Consider the following 19,200-nt stretch of genomic DNA (forward strand, 5'->3'; position numbering starts at 1 on the left):
CTTAGCTGTTCATTGCAGTTAAAGCTGCTTTCACACTTTTTTACCTTTCAATCTATATACTGACATATTTAATTGACTTTCAACTCTTACTATATATTTACTTTTCCTGTTGGGATTGTCCTTTCCTATAGATTCTTACTTATTTTCCATTTAGAGAATATCTTAATAGTTCTTTTAGGGTAGGTTTAGAATTGATACATTCTTTTAGTTTTTGCTTATCTGAGAAATTTTCTCTCCCCTTCTAACTGATAATCTTGTTGGGTACAGCATCCTAGGTTGCAGGTTTTTCTCTTTCAGGGCTTTGAGTGTATCATATCACTCACTTTTGCCTGCAAAGTTTCTGCAGAGAAATCAGTTGATACAGTCTTATGGGGATTCTCTTGTACATGATTCTTTATTTTTCTCTTGCTGCCTTTAGTATTCTCTCTTTAACTTTTGTCGTTTTAATCATGACATATCTTCATGTGGGTCTGTTTGGGTTCATCTTGTTTGAAACCCTCTGTGCTTCCAGCACCTGGATATCTGTTTCCTTATTTAGGTTTGGGAAGTTGTCAGCCATAATTTCATCAAATACATTTTCATTCTGCTTCTCTCTTCTCCTTCTGGAACACTTTTAATGTGAATGTTGGGATATTTAATATTATCTGAGAGGTCTTTTTGATCTCTTAGATGTTTTCATTTTTTTTTTTAATTTGCTTTTCTTGCTGGTGTTCTGATTGGATGATTTCCATTATTCTATTTTCCAAATCATTTATGTGTTCTTCTGGCTCACTTAGTCTGCTTCTAATGTGTTTTTTATTTCAGTTATTCAATTATTTATTTTTGACTGGGTCTTTATATTTTCTAGTTCCTCGTTAAAATGACTGATTCTTTTCCCTCATTCAGTTAAAACTTTCATTACCATTGTTTTTAATTCTTTACCTAGTAAATTGTTTACTTCTGTTTCATTATTTATTTTCTCACAGGTTTTCTCTCAGTTTCAGTTGAGAGTAGGTCCTCTGCCTTCTCATTTTACCTAATTTTCTCTGCCTGTATGACGTTAGGTGAAACCAGTACTTATTGCAGTCTTGAAGGGGTGTTCTTATGTGGGACCGTCTCTATGAAGACTGGGTGTGCCCAATGCCTTTGGCAGGAGATCTGGATTTGATGTGGATGCCATCATGTCTTTCCTTTGAGTATGCTGGCAGCTGTAACCTTGGCAGGGGTGGGGCTGAAGATGGAGGAGCGAGAGCTGGCACAGCATATGAGGCAGAACTTTATCTCTGCTCAGTGGCCAATTACTGTGCTGTCAGGGGTGAGGTCTGAGCCCATGTTACTGGAGCAGAAGCTTTGTGCATCAGGCTGAAGCTGCTCTGCTCCCTTTAAGCATGTGTTTTTTCCTCTCCCCATACCAGGAACTTTGTCCCACGAGGGGAGAGCTGAAGCAAGTGAGGCCCATGTGCATACAGTAATCCAGTGTGCTGCCTGTGCAGGCATCTGTGTTTCCACTCAGACATAGCCCAGAGTCTAGTCTTTTCCCTGGCTGTGGCCCCTCCAGATCCACTGCCATGCTGTGGCATGGACTGAGTTGGGCCAGAGTGCCTGCTTAGCTTGGGCTGGAGCACATGATGATGTGGTTGTGGGAAACCCAGCAGCCCCAAGAAGAGACCTCTTCCCCCCTTTCCCCAGGTGCTAGCCAGTGGGTATGAGCTCCTTTTAAGTGAAGCTCAGTCTTTATTATTCATCCTACCTATCCCAACAGTGCTCCAACTAGTAAAGGGGGCTTGTCTCCTCTGCAAAGGATTCCAGCACTGGGATGCACAGCCTGTGACTTGACGTGCTTACTCCCCAAGGTGAGAATCCTTCCCAGTAATTGCCCTTTTCCTCTGAATCCCCTCACAGGGGCAAGGTCCTGAATCAATCACTTTTCTTTTCAGTTCCTCCTCAATTACATGTGTGTCTTTCTTATAGCTTCACTTGTATAGGAATCCTTCTGCCATTTTCCAGTTAGTTTTCAGTAAGAATTGGTCCACATGTACATGTGTTTTTGATGCGTTCATGGGGGGAGGTGAACTCCACATCCTCTTATTACTCTATCAACTTGATCTCATTACTCCTATTTAAATCACTTAAATTTAAATTGCTCCATTTGACTTGATAAAGAAGTTGTTGTATATTTATACAATGGAACACTACTCAGCCATAAAAAGAAAAAAAATGTCATTTGCAGCAATATGGATGGAACTGGAGATTGTCATTCTAAGTGAAGTAAGCCAGAAAGAGAAAGAAAAATACCATATGGTATCACTCATGTGGAATCTAAAAAAGGGACACTAATGAACTTATCTACAAAACAGAAACAGACTCACAGACATAGTAAACAATCTTATGGTTACTGGGGAAAGCGGGTAGGAAGGGATAAATTTGGGAGTTTGACGTTTGCAAATGTTAGTCACTATATATAAAAATAGATTAAAAAACAAATTTCTTCTGTAGGGCACAAAGAACTATATTCAATATCTTGTAATATCCTTTAAGGAAAAATAATATGAAAACAAATATATGTATGTATATGCATGACTGGGACATTGTCCTACACGCCAGAAATTGAAACATTGTAACTGACTATACTTCAACTAAAACAAATAAATAGCTCCATTTGACTTCCACCTACCATATTAGACAAAACAGGTCTTGATAAATGACCAAAACTAAAAAAAATTAAAGTTTACCCTTTTCAATTCTAATAAAAACACATCACAATGGAAAGCAATGCTTTTTAAACTATCCGGTAACTGTATTATTAAAAAGTCAAGTAGTAAGAAATAATACAACTATCTAGAGTCAACAACAGATTTATTTCCTGACAATCAAAAGTAAATAAATCAAAGTATAATTACTCTCTCAGACAAATAAGTGAAGTATTTATTTTTATTTACCTTGCCGTTTCCTGGCGAAGAGCATTGAGAAATGTGTCCGGATGGAAGAGTTCTGATAGGTCAAGTGTATCGGAAAGAAGAGCCTGTTTTTCAGCTCTCTCTACCCAGTTCTGGGGGAGGGGTATACAAACACATTTAAAAACTTTGTAAACTTGAAACACAAAGAAATCTATTAAAGAATAATTATGCAGAAGTCATTATCAATGAGGAAGTTATACAATTTCCAGATGCTTTGAAATGGTGCCTAGGGAAAAAAAGATTCCCACTGTACATTGTGAAATCTGTTATACTTTCTGACATAATATCCATCCATCATAAAAAAGCTTTTTTGCCCAACCTTTTGTTGGCAGATACCTAGTCCAAATAAAAAGTCTAAATTATGAAAATTTAACTCCATATTTATGGTGTTTAAGTTTGTACTACCACGTTTAGTGATGACCCATCCCTCAAAGTTTGCTCAGGAGATACTGCGCATCTGGGTCTATTTCAGAGTCCCTGGGGTTACCAAGTCTTGACAATATAAACAGAACTAGGGTTGCAGACTCAACAGTGAATTTGTCACCTTACTGAATCAAGTATTATAGTGGAGGATAATGTCCAGGAAAAAAATAATTTTCTATTAAAAGGTGTTTTTAAATAGTCTTTCTACTCACTTGCCATTTTAGAAATCAATTTTTACTCCACTAGGAGAAATATATATCATAATAAAGTATATTTGATGAGTATAATTAAAAATTGCCATTTGGAAGGAATAACAGAAACAAATTCTTGTGCAAACCTTACTGTATGCCTTCTAATATCATGGTTACTACAATCCTGAAAGCTGGTATTAATATCTCCGTTTTATAATCAGAAAATGGAGGCATGGTAAGCTTAAAGATCTTGCCCAAAGTCACACAGTTAGTGTTGGAGCCAGGTGATAAACAAGGCAGACTTAAGTGATTTGTTTCTCTGTAACACTTCCTGCAGCTGCTAATGTGCCTTAAGAAACAGATGGCTTATTGATGATTTCTGAATCAGTCTGTTATTTCAGCTGGTACACAGAGACGGTACCACAGTAATGGCTATTAAAAAGTTTCAGAATTCTCACTTACTCAGTAATTCATTTTGCATGATTTATGAAGTCTAGGAAAAATTGTTTATTTAATTTATTATTGTGTAGAAAGGCTATGTTTTATGTACTGTAACACTCTCCTATCCACCTAAGCATTTATATCTTCAGCCAGGTCTAGAATAGGATAAATTAAAATTTCCAAAACTAGTGTGTTCGCCAACCACACAAAATCTATGGGACACAGCAAAGGCAGTGCTAAGAGGGAAGTTTATAGCGATACAGGCCTTCCTCAAAAAAGAACAACCTCAAATAAACAATCTAACCCACCAACTAGAAGAATTAGAAAAGAAGAATAAAAAAACCCAAAAGTCAGCAGAAGGAAGGAAATAATAAAGATCAGGGAAGAAATAAATAAAATACAGATTAAAAAAAAATAGAAAAAAATATATCAAACCAAAAGCTGTTTTTTTGAAAGAGTAAATAAACTCGACAAACTTCTGGCCAAACTCATAAAGAAAAAATAGCACAAATAAGCAAAATATGAAAGGAAAATGGAGAAATTACAACAAATAACATAGAAATACAGAATATAATACAAAAATACTAAGAAAAACTATATGAAACCAAAATGGATAACCTAGAGGAGACGGACAAGTTTCTGGAAACATACAGTCCACCAAGACTGAATCAAGAAGAAACTGACCACTTGAACAAACTGATCACTAGAAATGAAATTAAACTAGCAATAAAAAACCTCCTTACAAATAAAAGTCCAGGACTGGACGGCTTCACCAGGGAATTCTACCAAACATACAAGGAAGAACTCATACCAGTACTTTTCAAACTCTTTCAGAAGACTGAAATGGAGGGAATACTCCCAAACTTATTTATGAAGCCATCTGATACCCAAACCAGGCAAAGACACTACCAAAAAAGAGAATTACAGACCAATATCACTGATGAACATAGATGCAAAAATCCTTACCAAAATATTAGCAAATAGAATACAACAGCACATAAAAAAGATTATACATCATGATCAAGTGGGGTTCATCCCAGGGACACAAGGGTGGTTCAACATATGCAAATCAATGTAATACATCACAACAACAAGAGAAAGGACAAAAACATGATCATCTCAATAGATGCAGAAAAAGCTTTCGATAAAATTCAACACCCATTTATGATAAAAACTCTCACCAAAGCGGGTATAGAGGGAACATATCTCACCATAATAAAAGCTATATATGACAAACCTACAGCCACCATAGTACTCAGCGGTGAAAAACTCAAAAGCTTCCCACTAAAATCTGGGACAAGACAAGGATGCCCACTATCACTGCTCCTATTCAACATAGTCTTGGAAGTCCTAGCCACAGCAATCAGGCAAGAGAGAGAAATAAAAGGGATCCAAATTGGAAAAGAAGAGGTAAAGTGTCACTACATGCAGATGACATGATACTGTATATAGAAAACCCTAAAAGGGCCACACAAAAACTACTAGAGCTGATCGAAGAATTCAGCAAGGTAGCAGGTTACAAGATTAACATTCAAAAATCAGTTTCATTTCTTTACACTAACAATGAATCAACAGAAAAAGAAAGTAAAGAAACAATCCCCTTTAAAATAGCACCCAAAGTAATAAAATACCTAGGAATAAATCTAACCAAGGAGGTGAAAGAATTATACACAGAAAACTATAAACCATTGATGAAGGAAATGAAAGAAGACTTTAAAAAATGGAAAGATACCCCATGCTCCTGGATTGGAAGAATCAATATTGTTAAAATGGTCACACTGCCCAAGGCAATCTACAGATTTAATGCAATCCCTATCAAATTACCCAGGACATATTTCACAGAACTAGAACAAATCATAATAAAATTTATATGGAACCACAAAAGACCTAGAATGGCCAAAGCATTACTGAAGAAAAAGAAAGGCTGGAGGAATAACTCTCCCAGACTTCAGACAATACTATAGAGCTACAGTCATCAAGACAGCATGGTATTGGTACAAAAACAGACATAAAGACCAATGGAACAGAACAGAGAGTCCAGAAATGAACCCACAAACTTTTGGTCAACTCATCTTCGACAAAGGAGGCAAGAATATACAATGGAATAAAGACAGTCTTTTCAGCAAATGGTGTTGGGAAAACTGGACAGCAGCATGTAATTCAGTGAAGTTAGAACACTCCCTTACACCATACACAAAAATAAACTCAGGATGGATCAAAGACTTAAACATAAGACAGGATACAATAAACCTCCTAGAAGAAAATATAGGCAAAACATTATCTCACATACATCTCAAAATTGTTCTCCTAGGGTAGTCTACCCAAGCAATAGAAATAAAAGCAAGAATAAACAAATGGTACCTAATTAAACTTACAAGTTTCTGCACAGCAAAGGAAGCCGTAAGTAAAACAAAATGACAACTACAGAATGGGAAAAAATTTCTGCAAATGATGAAACCGACAAAGGCTTGATTTCCAGAATATATAAGCAGCTCATATGACTTAAGAAAAACACAAACAACCCAATCCAAAAATGGGCAGACCACCTAAACAAGCAATTCTCCAAGGAAGAAATACAAATGATCAATAGGCACATGAAAAAATGCTCAATATCACTAATTACCAGAGAAAGGCAAATTAAAACTATGATGAGGTATCACCTCACACCAGTCAGAATGGCCATCATTCAAAAGTCCACAAATGACAAATGCTGGAGAGGCTGTGGAGAAAGGGGAACCCTCCTACACTGCTGGTGGGAATGCAGTTTAGTGCAGCCACTGTGGAAAACAGTATGGAGATTCCTCAAAAGACTATGAACAGACTTACCATATGACCAAGGAATCCCGCTCCTGGGCATATATCCAGAAGGAACCCTACTTCAAAATGATACCTGCACCCCAATGTTCACAGCAGCACTATTTACAATAGCCATGACATGGAAACAGCCTAAATGTCCTTCAACAGATGACTGGATAAACAAGATATGGTATATTTATACAATGGAATACCATTCAGCCATAAAAACTGACAACATAATGCCATATGCAGCAACATGGATGTTCCTGGAGAATGTCAAGCTAAGTGAAGAAAGCCAGAAAGAGAAAGAAAAATACCATATGAGATCGCTCATACGTGGAATCTAAAAAAAAAAGAACATAAATACAAAACAGAAACAGACTCATAGACAAAGAATACAAACTTGTGGTTGCGAAGGGGGAGAGGGTGGGAAGGGACAGACTGGGAGTTCAAAATTTGTAGATACTGACCGGCATATGCAGAATAGATAAACAAGATTATACTGTGTAGCACAGGGAAATATATACAAGATCTTGTGGTAGCTCACAGCGAAAAAAAATGTGGCAATGAATATACTGTATGTTCAGGTATAACTGAAAAATTGTGCTCTCTCTATAATGTATATATTATATATATAATATAACATATAATATATATAATTTGACAGAAGATTGTAAAATGACTATAACTCAATTAAAAAAGTTAAAAAAAAACCTAGTGTGTTTGCATTAATATCTTAATGCATTTGACTAGTAATCCTATCATACAGTTTATAGCAAAATGTTCCTATGTCCTTCATACCAACTGATAATGTTGATTTTAAAAGGAGAAAGTCCCTGCAGTAACATACAAGGCCTTCACTGTCTGCCCCCACCCCAACTCCAACCTCTCCCCTCAGCCATACCATTCTAACCTTTTACTTCTCGGACCACCTTTTCCTTGTTTACTTTCCATCCAGAGTCACACCGACTTCCCTTTCTCAAAAAAACCCTTCTGTCTCAGAGTACTTGCTGTTCCACCTGCCGAAAACTCTCTTCTAGCAGGCATCACTTTGCAGGGCAGCTTTCTCACCTTCTATAGGTCCCTGTTCAGATGCCACCACGCCAAAGGTGTCTTCCCTACTTCTACCACTTTAACACGGCTCACTTTTAAAATATATTTTACCTTCATATCTAGAGCTTTATATGCTATTGAGAGGAATTAAGAAAGAAAAAGAAGAAACTATGGTCAAGATAAATCAACAGCTGTATTTTTCCCTATGGAAAACGTTGCAGTTTTTCTGAAGGGTTTCAATGTGTTGCTTTTCTGAAGGTTTTTCATAATAAATTGTCTAAGAAGCTAAATTTTCATTTCTCCATTTCCATGTTTTAGGCAGTTTATCTGAACTAAACAACTTTGGATGAAAGAAGTAAGTGTTGGTTTTAAGAGGGGCTTCAACATATGCTCATAAAGAAAATTTGATGTTCTTGGCCATTCACAACTCCATCAGATCTAGAGATATGCTGAAAACTACCTAAACAATAAGAAATCTGTCTTTGCCTTGACTTCTCCCACTGTGGATCCAGTTCCCTGGCAGAACTGATAAGACTTCTCAATCATTTACATTTCCCCTATTAAGGCACAGAAGCCATGTTTGGAAATGAGACCTTGTTTTTATGGTAATTTAACATTTATCATTCTAAATTCCCCATGAAGATGCTAACCATCTTGTACAATAAGAATGCCCCAGATTACCCACCCGTGGGTCTGGAGCCATAGGGAGATGAGATGACATTTACCTATAAGCTGTCTTTTTAGAAACAGTACTAATTAGAGTAGAAAATTTCTCCACATACTAATTTATGAACAGAACTTGATATTGCTAAATGACATTGTAGAAAAACATATGCATAACATGAACATACATTTTCATTCCAGTGGAAAACACTGTAAGTGATATAGTAAGCTCTCTGCTTTAGTTTATTTCTTTAAAATTAATACCCTAATTTTTCCAGATAAAGTTAATATTTTTTTCTTATTTTAACCTTTCGTATACTGAACACACCTTGCCTCCATGGGGATGAAAAAAAACCCATTTCTGAAAGATTTCCAGTTCTATAAGTGACCTGTTACTTACGAGGCATTCTTTATAATCCTGCTTCTGGTGTGTTAAAAGACTAGGTTGTCCTCTCAGGATTTATCAGGTAATTGCAGGTAATATAAAAAGTGAAAACAAAAAATTCACAGTACTTTGAGCCCCATCTTATAGGATATTACCTGGATTGTAAAAAATATCTGGCAAAATATTTGCCAAAAATGTCAAAATAAAAACCCCAAAACAAACCTTGAGCTAACAAAATAAGAGATGGAACAAACCAAAAAACCTTCTTCAAATGAATGAGATACACAAAAGAAACTAAACCTTCACAGCAAACCTAGGTGTTTATAAAACCTGAAAGCATGTTATATATTCCTCATTGCTTAAAAAAACTTAGTTACAGCCCCAGGGCCAAGATGGGAGACGAGGAAGATGCTGAGCTCAGCTCCTCCCAGAGGCACATCAAAATTTCAACTACTTAAAGAGTAACTGTTTATGAGAACGACCTGAAGTTCAGCAGAAGAGATTTCCCACAACTAAAGGTGTAAAGAAGGAACCACAGGACAGGTAGGAGGGGTGGAGATGCAGTTTAGCCGAGACCCGCTTCAACACGCAGGTGACCTGGAAGTGGGAAAATAATCACCACTGCAGAGGTTTTGCCGGAGGAGGGAGGGGTGCGGCCCCACATCGGGCTTCTCAGCCTGGGGGCCTGGCCTGGGGAAGATGAGCACCCAAACACCTGGCTTTCAAGCAGGGCTTGCATGTGGAGGAGCCGGAGGGCTGTAGGAAACAAGACTGTGTTCTGAAAGGGCACGCACAGAATCTCCCACACGCCAAGTCCCAGCAGACAGACAGCGATTAGAAAGGAGGCTGTTGGACACACTGCTGACCTTGGAGAGCCTCCTGGACAGGCAAGAGGCACATGGGACATGCCCTGGGGACACAGACGCTGGCAGCAGCCATGCTGGCGTGCTCATTCTACCCTGAGGCACAGGTGCTGGCAAGCTCCATTTTGGAGTCCTCCCTCCTGCCTATTAGTGCCGGAAGATTACGTGTCACCAGCAGCTGCCATCAGTACCAGGACCCGCTGTGCAGCACAGTCACCTGTGCGAGGACCAGGTCCTGCTCACCAGCAGACCGACACTGCCACTGCCGGAGGTAGGGCCTGGCAGCCAACCAGGCCAGGGGTCAACCTCGCATACCAGTGCACCCACAGTAATTGGCCACAACACAGCAGAAGGGCCCAGGCAGCCCACACAGCGGGTGCCCCTAGAGCACATAGCTCTAGTGACCAGAGGGGTATCTGTTTTGGGCCCCACAGAACATCTACATCTACGTCTCCAAGATGGGAAAACGTAACCAACCTACCTAACACACAGAAATAAATGCAGAGAATCAGGCAAAACGTGGAGAAAGAGGAATATGTTCCAAATGAAGGAAAACAAGACAAAAAGCTGTATCAGACAAAATAAAGACTGTTACAAGAGACAAAGAAGGACACTACATAATGATCAAGGGATCAATCCAAGAAGATATAACAATTATAAATACATATGCACCCAACATAGGAGCACTGCAATACATAAAGTAATTGTTAACGGACATAAAGGGAGAAATTGACAGTAACACAATAATAGTGGAAGATTTTAACAACCCAGTTACATCAATGGACAGGTCATCCAGACAGAAAAATTAATAAGGAAACACAGGCCATAAATGACACAGTAGGCCAGCTGGACTTAAATGATATTTATAGAGCATTCCATCCAAAAGTAGCAGAATACACATTCTTTTCAAGTGCACATGGAGCATTCTCCAGGACAGATCACATGCTGGGCCACAAAGCAAGACTTGGCAAATTAAAAAAATATTAAAATCATATCAAGCATCTTTTCTGAGCATAACACTATGAGATTACAAGTCAACTACAAGAAGAAAACTGCAAAAAAAAATGGATGCTAAATAATATTCTACTAGAAAACAAATCAAAGAAATCAAAGAAGAAATCAAAAAAATACCTAGAGAAAAATCAAAACAAAAACATGACAATCCAAAACTTCTTTAGGACACAGCAAAAGCAGTTCTAAGAGGGAAGCCTACAGCGATACAAATTTACCTCAGGAAACAAGAAAAATCTCAAATAAATAACCTAATCTTACACCTAAAGCAACTAGAGAAGGAAGAACCAACAAGCCCCTAAGTTAGTAGAAGGAAAGAAATCGTAAAAAATTAAAACAGAAATAAAGGCAATAGAGACTAAAAAAAAAAAAAAAAAAAAAAAATAGAGAAGATCAATAAAAGTGAAAGCTAGTTCTTTGAAAAAATAAACAAAATTGATAAATATTGGCCAGATACATCAAGAAAAACAAGGCGAGGGCCAAAATGAATACAATCAGGAATGAAAAAGAAGTTATAACCAACATCACAAAAATACAAAGGATCTTAAGAGGCTACTATGAGCAACCATATGCAAATAAAATGGACAACCTAGAAGAAATGGACAAATTCTTAGAAGGGCACAATCTCCCAAGACTGAGCCAGGAAGAAATAAAAAATATCAACAGATACACCAAAGATTTATTTTCTCACTTACACAATTTCAAAACAATAGACATTAAAAGGAATGCTTATTTAGGACCAATTATTCATTGAGGTTTTGAATTCGTGGAGCTTAAAAAAAAAAGCTTAATAAAAATCATTGCTGTAGACTACGAGTCATTTTCAGGACAGGAAGCATAAGGAGTTTTGAGATTTCTTGAAGCTATCAATCTTATGTTCAAGGGTCTTCATAGAAAACATATATTTTCTAAACTATTTTCACTGTATACAAACAAGTTGGTACTACTGGCAATATCACCAAGTAGTCTAATATCATGTGCAAAAGACAATTAGGTGAGCATTTACATCCCAAAGTCCTTTTAAAGTGTGACAACATATAAATTAACACCGAAACCAACCACTGCTTTCCTTGCATGTAAAGAGTTTTCTGTTGCAAACAGCTAACAACAAAGAGAATCTGAGAAGATATATTACAGAATGGAAAACCAGCATACAATTATCATTAATGATGTAACAAATGTGGTAAAGGCTATGACTGATTTAGGAATCAAAAGGACATGATGTTTTGTTCACAACCTCCCACTGTCTTTTCAGAAATAACAGTATTTGATAGGACAGATTTATTGTCCATAGCAGGGAAACTGTCAACTGCTTTTATTGTTCTTTAGTGAAAGATAAAACTACGTGAAATAGGAGACATTTTGCAATTGTCTTGTTATATGCTAATAAACGATGTTCAAGCAAGATGTAATAGAAGCCTTGAAATGGTAAAAACGGCTGCATGAACCAAAGAAAGCTTGAAACAGTTTGAAAATAAGGGTACTAACGTGGTAGATATTACTGACAACCACTGGTTACTTGCAGGGAAGATAATTTATTTGCTAGAACCTGCTGATTCTTCGAGAAACCAAACTTGCTTTACGAATTTAAATTCTCTATGTGTTTTCTCCCGTGAAGATCCTCTTACTATGATACTCCAGGGAGCTGCGGAAATTGGTATGCGTGTGATAAAAGCTGAGATGCAGGTAAAAAATCAGGGAAGATTCTGTTATCTTGAAAGCCAATTATGTTGCTATACTGCCATATTTCTAGAGCCAAGATCCATCTTCTGCAAGCAGTACAAATAGTATGTTTTATAGGATTGCTTCTATAAAACTGCAGATCAGCATAGACCAGAGACTTCTGTGAAGTATCCCAAATGTACAGGACAGCTGACCATAGGCACAATTTATCAGTGTTTGACAGTGACCTGTACAAAATTTGACTCCTAAAATTCTGTAATACTATGCTATACCAATAGCAACATTTTATTGAATGAAATATCAGACATACTCTGCCCTAAATTTATTCTATGATCACAATAATCCAATTTAAAGTTTGGCTACATAGTAATCCTAAATCTCAGGACTCTGGCCAAGATATTCTTTCCTATGCAATTCTAATTTAATATATTCATTTATTATCTATCTCCTTCACTAAATGTAGAGATTCCTGTTGGTAGGAGTTTCATGTTTTCCTCACTACTGTGTATTTCTGCCACCTAGAACAGTGACTGGCACATGATAAAAGCTCAATAAATATTCACTGAATGATGAATAAATTAATGAATACATATAATTTAAAAATCCATAAGGTAACTCTTCTAGCTGAGTATAGTACATAAAAATAGGGATGCTGGAGGTTTTAGACCACAGACAGACTCCTTTCTCAATTTTGTTTATGTAAGATCTCCTCTGAATAATTTCACTGAGTTCCTAGGATGTGCAGAACATGGCAGTAATGACTGAAAGTTACTAAAATGAGTTAGAGAAACAGGGTTTTCCTTCTCAGGAATGAAAAGTACTGCAGAACCTTCCAAACAGATGAAGAAACCTCAGAAATTGAATAAAAAGTAAACAATGTAACTTAAATAAGATTACTTTTAAAGTCTGGGATTGTAAGAGAAAACTGAAACAAGTCTTCAAATGTTAGGTGGTAGAGTATAAAGTTAAACTACAGTGTTGATTGGGCAGATTTAGACAGAGGATAAAAATCTCAGGAATGTATCATGGAAACTACAAAATACATCTCAGGAGACCATGAAAGAGAGTTATGTCACTTTGCTTGAGAATAACTGAATCATTCATTCAATCAACAGATATTTATTGCAAAACCTCCTTTTGTGAGCCACTGCCCTACATGCTTGCATAGAGCAGAAACGGGCAAAATTCTCTGCCCTTATCAAGCTTCCATTTTAGTGTGGAGGAATACGAAATAAATACATAACATACATAAATAAAATAAGTAGGTAAGTAAAATACGTAGAGTACTCCGCGATATTGGCTACAGAGAAAAGTCAAAAAGGGAAAGAGGATAAAAAGTATCAAGGAAGGGGAAGGGTTGCAATTTGAAATCAGATGATCAGGGAAGGCCTCACTGAGAAGGTGATGTTGCAGCAAAGACCTGAAGGAGATCAAGAAACTTCCTTTAAAAAAAAAACCCCAAAACAAACAAACAAAAAACAACTTCCTTGCATATATATGGGGGAGAGCATTCTGGGTAGAGAAAAAAGCATCCTCTGAGGGGACGAGCCAGTTGCTCACTGAACAGCAGGGAGACCAGCATGGCTGGAACAGAAAGCTTTAGGGAGCAAAGAGGAGGAGAGGAAATGGGTCAAATCCTAACTCACAGGCGGCTGTAAGGATTTTGTCACTCTGGAGGAGATGAGACATCGTGGGCTATTTCCAAGAGAGGAGTGATATAATCTAATTCCACTTTCACTGGAATAGTTAGACTGCTGGGTTGAGAACTGACCAGAAAGGGGACCAGGGTGGAGGCAGGACGAGTGAGGCGGCAGCTGCACTAGTAATGACTTCATTCAGGGCAGAAGCAGTGAAAGGGGGGAGAGGTGTCTCTGAATATACTGTCAACATACCACCAAAATAATTTTTTCTGGTTGAATGGGTGCAGCGTATGAGAGAAGCAGCGTTAACAATGATTCCGAAGGGGAGAGGGTATATAACTCAGTTGTAAGAGTGTGTGTTGAGCATGCAGGAGGTCCTGGGTTCAACCCCTAGTACCTACATTAAAAAAAAAAAAGTATTCTGAAACATGATGCTATAGACCAGAAACTGACACATTGTAACTGACTATACTTCAATTTAAAAAAAAAAAGATTTACTCAAGCAAATAGGAATATATGTACGTGTATACATTATAAAAAAACCTAATGATTCCACGACTGTGGGCCGATGCCACAGAAGGTTGAAGCTGTCACCTACTTTTATGGGAGTGACTGTGGATAGCACAAGTTTTACAGCAAAGGGCAGGGATCCAGTTTTGAATACGTTAAGTTTGAGATGTTCACTAAACATGTAAGTGGAAACACTGAGTACACAGTGAGGTTAGGGGAGAAGACTGGGCTGGAGCTATAAATGTGAGAATAAACAAAGTTTAGACGGTTTAAAAATTTAAAAGTCATGAGATCAGTAGAAAAGCTCTAGGGAATCCAATTAGAGATGAGGGAGAAAAGCCAGAGAAGGAGACAGATGAGAAGACAAAGTGTGTGTGGTGGCCCGGAGGCCAAGTCATAAAAGGTTCAAGGGGGAAAGAGTGACCATCTTTTAAAAATGTTGCTGGTAGGTATGATCAACAACTCTGACGTGTTATTACAGAAAGAGCACTTCTGTGTGAGCTCTGTCACTTCACATACACATTTTGTGAACTATTTGACTATACTTGAATTTGGGGTTTTCCTTTGCCCGTTGTTAAAAATGGAAATAATGATACCCACCTCACAGGTCACAAGTATCACTAGATGCCGCATGTATGCCTGACATCCAAAATTTGCTCAGTTCTTGTAAGTATTCATTTTTAATTTCTATCCTTCATTGGATCATTTAAAAAGTTGGAATATATGTTTGAAGTAGTGCACTGAAAGAAAAAGTGATCTGAAGCCGAAATACAGGGAGCAAGAACATTTAATGCTAGGGACGTGAGAAGAGCTACTTAGATGAACCCACAAAGGGCACAATGAGATGCAGTTCTAGACCTAGAAATGCCGCCTGACTTACTAGACACAGTCTGGGTTACACGGGAAGAACCAAGGGCTCCCAGAGTTTTTCCAGTGAAGAACTGGTCTCATTGTAGTGGGCAACAGAAGTAAAGCGCAAGTAAAAAGTTAAAAGTTAATCTGCAGTAACTAAGGTCACAATGAGCATCTCAGCAGACATGCTAAAAGCTGTGCCTGAACATCTGAGCAGAAGACAGGGAGCAGCATCTGAAAAGACTCTTAGGGAAAAACAAGAGTGAGGGAGGCGCAGGGGCTGACGTCTACCCCAGGGAAACGTGCTTCGCAGCACTGCAAGGTGGCGGGGCTTGGAAGGAAGAAACGCAATATTAGCACCCCCGGCAGAAGGGGGGCTTCGTCTGTCCACCACCCAGCGCACAGCTCAGAGTTAACCCGGGCCGCTGCAGGAGCGGGGACGGCACCGCGTGACTCCAGGCTGCGGTGCTTCTGTTTACCCCTAGGGTAGTACTTCCCTTATTATTTTGATTCTTGTGGTTTGTTTAGTTGTCTTTCCTGATAAACTCTAAGGATAGTTCATATGTCACGCTGAATAAAAATAACAAGAATAACTAATTTATTTATTGTTGAGATCTCCCCAGGCTTCAAAATTCTTAATAGTCGCTACAAACAACAAAGTTCCATCATGAGAAGGAAGGGTAGCAAGATTTGGTAGTGTACAGGTGTACCAGCCACTGGCTTGAGTTAGGCCAGGATATTGGGTGGAGTTCAAGAAGCCACTATCAAGTTTAAAACAAAAGACATGGAACCTAAGAAGCAGCTCAGTCCTGAAAAACGAGCATGAAGGCTTGCCACTGACACAGGCACTCCAGGCTGGGTTAGCAGTACGAGTGCGGTGTGGGGAATTCAGGAGCCCGCTAGACGTGTCTAGAATACTGGGTCTGCTTCGCGTACCCAAGACTAACTGGATGCTAGAGATGAAGGTCTGCACATCCTTAGAAAGAACTGACTCATGAGCTAGGTTGGAACAAAAACTGCAGGTGTAGAGTCAAGGGATCCAATGCAGAGAAGTTGAAAATATGAAGACAGAAGAACTATAAAGGCAAAGGGGGACCCCATGGATATGTGAACTGGGTAGAGAACATGTCAGGATTTTAAATGATCAACACAGAAGAATCAGAATATACTGGGGAGATGTTCTGCAGGCCAGGGAGCAGACAGAGTGAAACTCAGGAACCAAATAAACTCTCAGAAGATCTTATTTCTGAAGAAAAAGCAGAAAACTTTGAAGTCAGGAAAATAATTCTGGGGTATCAACAGGCCATAACCTATCTAGTGCATTCACTTGTTCATTCATTTATTCAGCAGACAGTATGCCACATATTAGAAATAAAGTGGAATTATACCAAAAAAAAAAAAAAAAAAAAAGTCCTTGCTGTAAAGGATTGCAGAGTGGAGACCAGAGGATAAACGTCAGGGTGCCTGCAGGACTCTCCCTGGCTGAGACTCCCGGGGTGCCTCGGGGTTCTCTGGCTCTCTCTGAACTGCCCGCATGGAGAGGACAGTCTGCCACCTTACACCACCCAGCATGCTAAGACTCTCTTCATGTTGCAAAATGACCCCTCTAAGACATGACCTGCTTTCCCTCCTTAATACCTTGCAATGGCTCGCTTTCACCCTTAGGATCAAATACAATTCTTTTTTTTTAATTAAAGGATAGTCAGTTTACAATTTGTCAATTTCTGGTGTACAGCATCATGTTTCAGTCATACATATACATATATATATATTCTTTTTCATTATAGGTTACTACAAGGTATTGAATATAGTTCCCTGTGCTGTACAGTATAAATTGTTATCTATTTTATATACAGTAGTTAGTATCTGCATATTTCAAACTCCCAATTTATCCCTTCCCACCTCCTTCCCCCAGGTAATCATGTTTGTTCACTACGTCTGTGAGTCTGTTTCTGCTTTGTAGATGAGTTCATTAGTGTTCAAATATAATTCTTAGCACAGCATCCTGATCTTCCTGCTCCAGCCTAATCTCTGAAGCCCCCTCCTCCGTGCACTCTACGCTCTGCGTTTAGTTACCTGAGAGCACGAGGCTTCCTCTTGCCTCTGCCCTTCCTCTGGTCCGGCACGTTCTTCCCTCTCCCCACCCCTGGTCTATATTCCTACCAAGTTTTCAGCTTAAGCCTCACCTCGCTGGTCCCTTGCAGGCTAGGAGCCCCGGCTGTTCATTCCCACAGTACTATATTTCCTTTCTCACTTCTACTGTGCCTGTTTACTCAGTTGCCTATTTTTTTTCTGATAAACTATAAGGATAGTTCCTTGGGGCACGATGTATGTCTATCTTGTTTACCATTCTACATTCCGCAATCTCATCACAGTGTTTGGTACCAAGATAGAATTTTTAATTGCTAAATGAATGAATGTAAGACATTTAAATTCTGGGAGGCAGAAACCATCAATTTACTAAGTATTGTATCATCAGTACTTCACTCAGAGCTTAGCAAAAATCTGCTGCTTACAACATGTTTGACTGACTGGGTAAATAAATGAATGTCACCTTGACCCCAGTCACTCTCACCTTATTTGCACAAAACCCCTGTAATAAACAGGCACTATACATAACAGTCTCCACAGCTTCTGTTTTCCTATGTGTCATGCCCTAAAATGAAAGGCTCTGGGATTTTAAACTATGGCTGGAACTTAGCTCAGTCTGCTGTGCACCTGTATGGAATCAGTCTGATCTAACATTTTCATAAAAAAAAAAAACACCCCAAAGCTGCCATTTTCACATCTCTGAAAACAGTACTTCTAATTCTCCCTGGCCACCCAAGACTCTCAGCCCTTTGTTCCCTCCTAGGTGGCCACATTGTTCTAACTTCACAAGCTGCCCTGGTTAGTTATACATGAAACATAAAAGGCACAAATGAAATCAAAGTCTCTTGGCTAGATGGAGAGTGAGTCCCAAACATTAAAGGTTACCTTAGGGAGGTGGATATCTTTGTACGTTTATAACTGAAAAAAAAAAAATACTAAGGCAGGAAAACAATAAAAAGTATATCGCTAACTGGTGATACATATGATGAATTATTGCATATTCCCTGGTTGGAAAAATAGGATAAATTTTGGTTAAGCCTGAAAATTATCCTGAGGATTAAGAGGGTATTTTATCATTACAATTAAGGCTAAATGCCTATAAAGCTTTTAAGAAAATTACACAGTGAAAAAATGCTCAGTTTTGATGACTAGTATACAATACACTCAGTATGAATACTCATGCTAGAAAATTGTAATAATTTATATAAAACTGCTTTGAAGATACTAATTTTAGTATCAATACATTTATTTTTATATGTACATAGCAAAATTATTAAGTGTACTTACACATATAGTAAAGGCTACCCATTTGCTGCAAATAAAAAGAGTTTCTGCCCTTTATAAAAATAATCTATAGCAAACAGTACTGACAAATATACGAAGTCATAAATTATCACAGCCGTGCCATGAGTTGTAACATGCCAAGAACTTCAGAGCATTTCTATGTTTTCCTAAGATCACTGATAAAGACTATTTGTCCTCCCTCTTCTGCCTTCTCCATCCTTCCTTCCCTCCATTCTTTCAACATTTATGGATAGATTATGTCCAGACATACAGGCAGCAGATAGAAAGATGGCTAAATCCGAGCCCCTGCCTTGTTCCCCTCTACCTGCTCATTTTAACCACATTTTCAGATCCAGTAATTTCTTCAACAATCCTACA

The 19,200-nt window shown here is 38.3% G+C and overlaps 1 protein-coding gene across 1 annotated transcript in view; it reads right to left on the reverse strand.

The window, feature by feature from the left end:
- The window catches only part of DYNC2H1 (dynein cytoplasmic 2 heavy chain 1), a 264,118-nt gene that overhangs the window by 25,413 nt on the left and 219,505 nt on the right, over positions 1–19,200 (reverse strand). The window contains 1 exon segment of the mRNA XM_006186202.3: positions 2,919–3,028. Coding sequence (XP_006186264.2) covers positions 2,919–3,028 — 110 coding nt within the window.

Source organism: Camelus ferus, chromosome 10, assembly GCF_009834535.1.
Source record: "Camelus ferus isolate YT-003-E chromosome 10, BCGSAC_Cfer_1.0, whole genome shotgun sequence".
Classification (NCBI taxonomy): Eukaryota; Metazoa; Chordata; class Mammalia; order Artiodactyla; family Camelidae; genus Camelus; species Camelus ferus.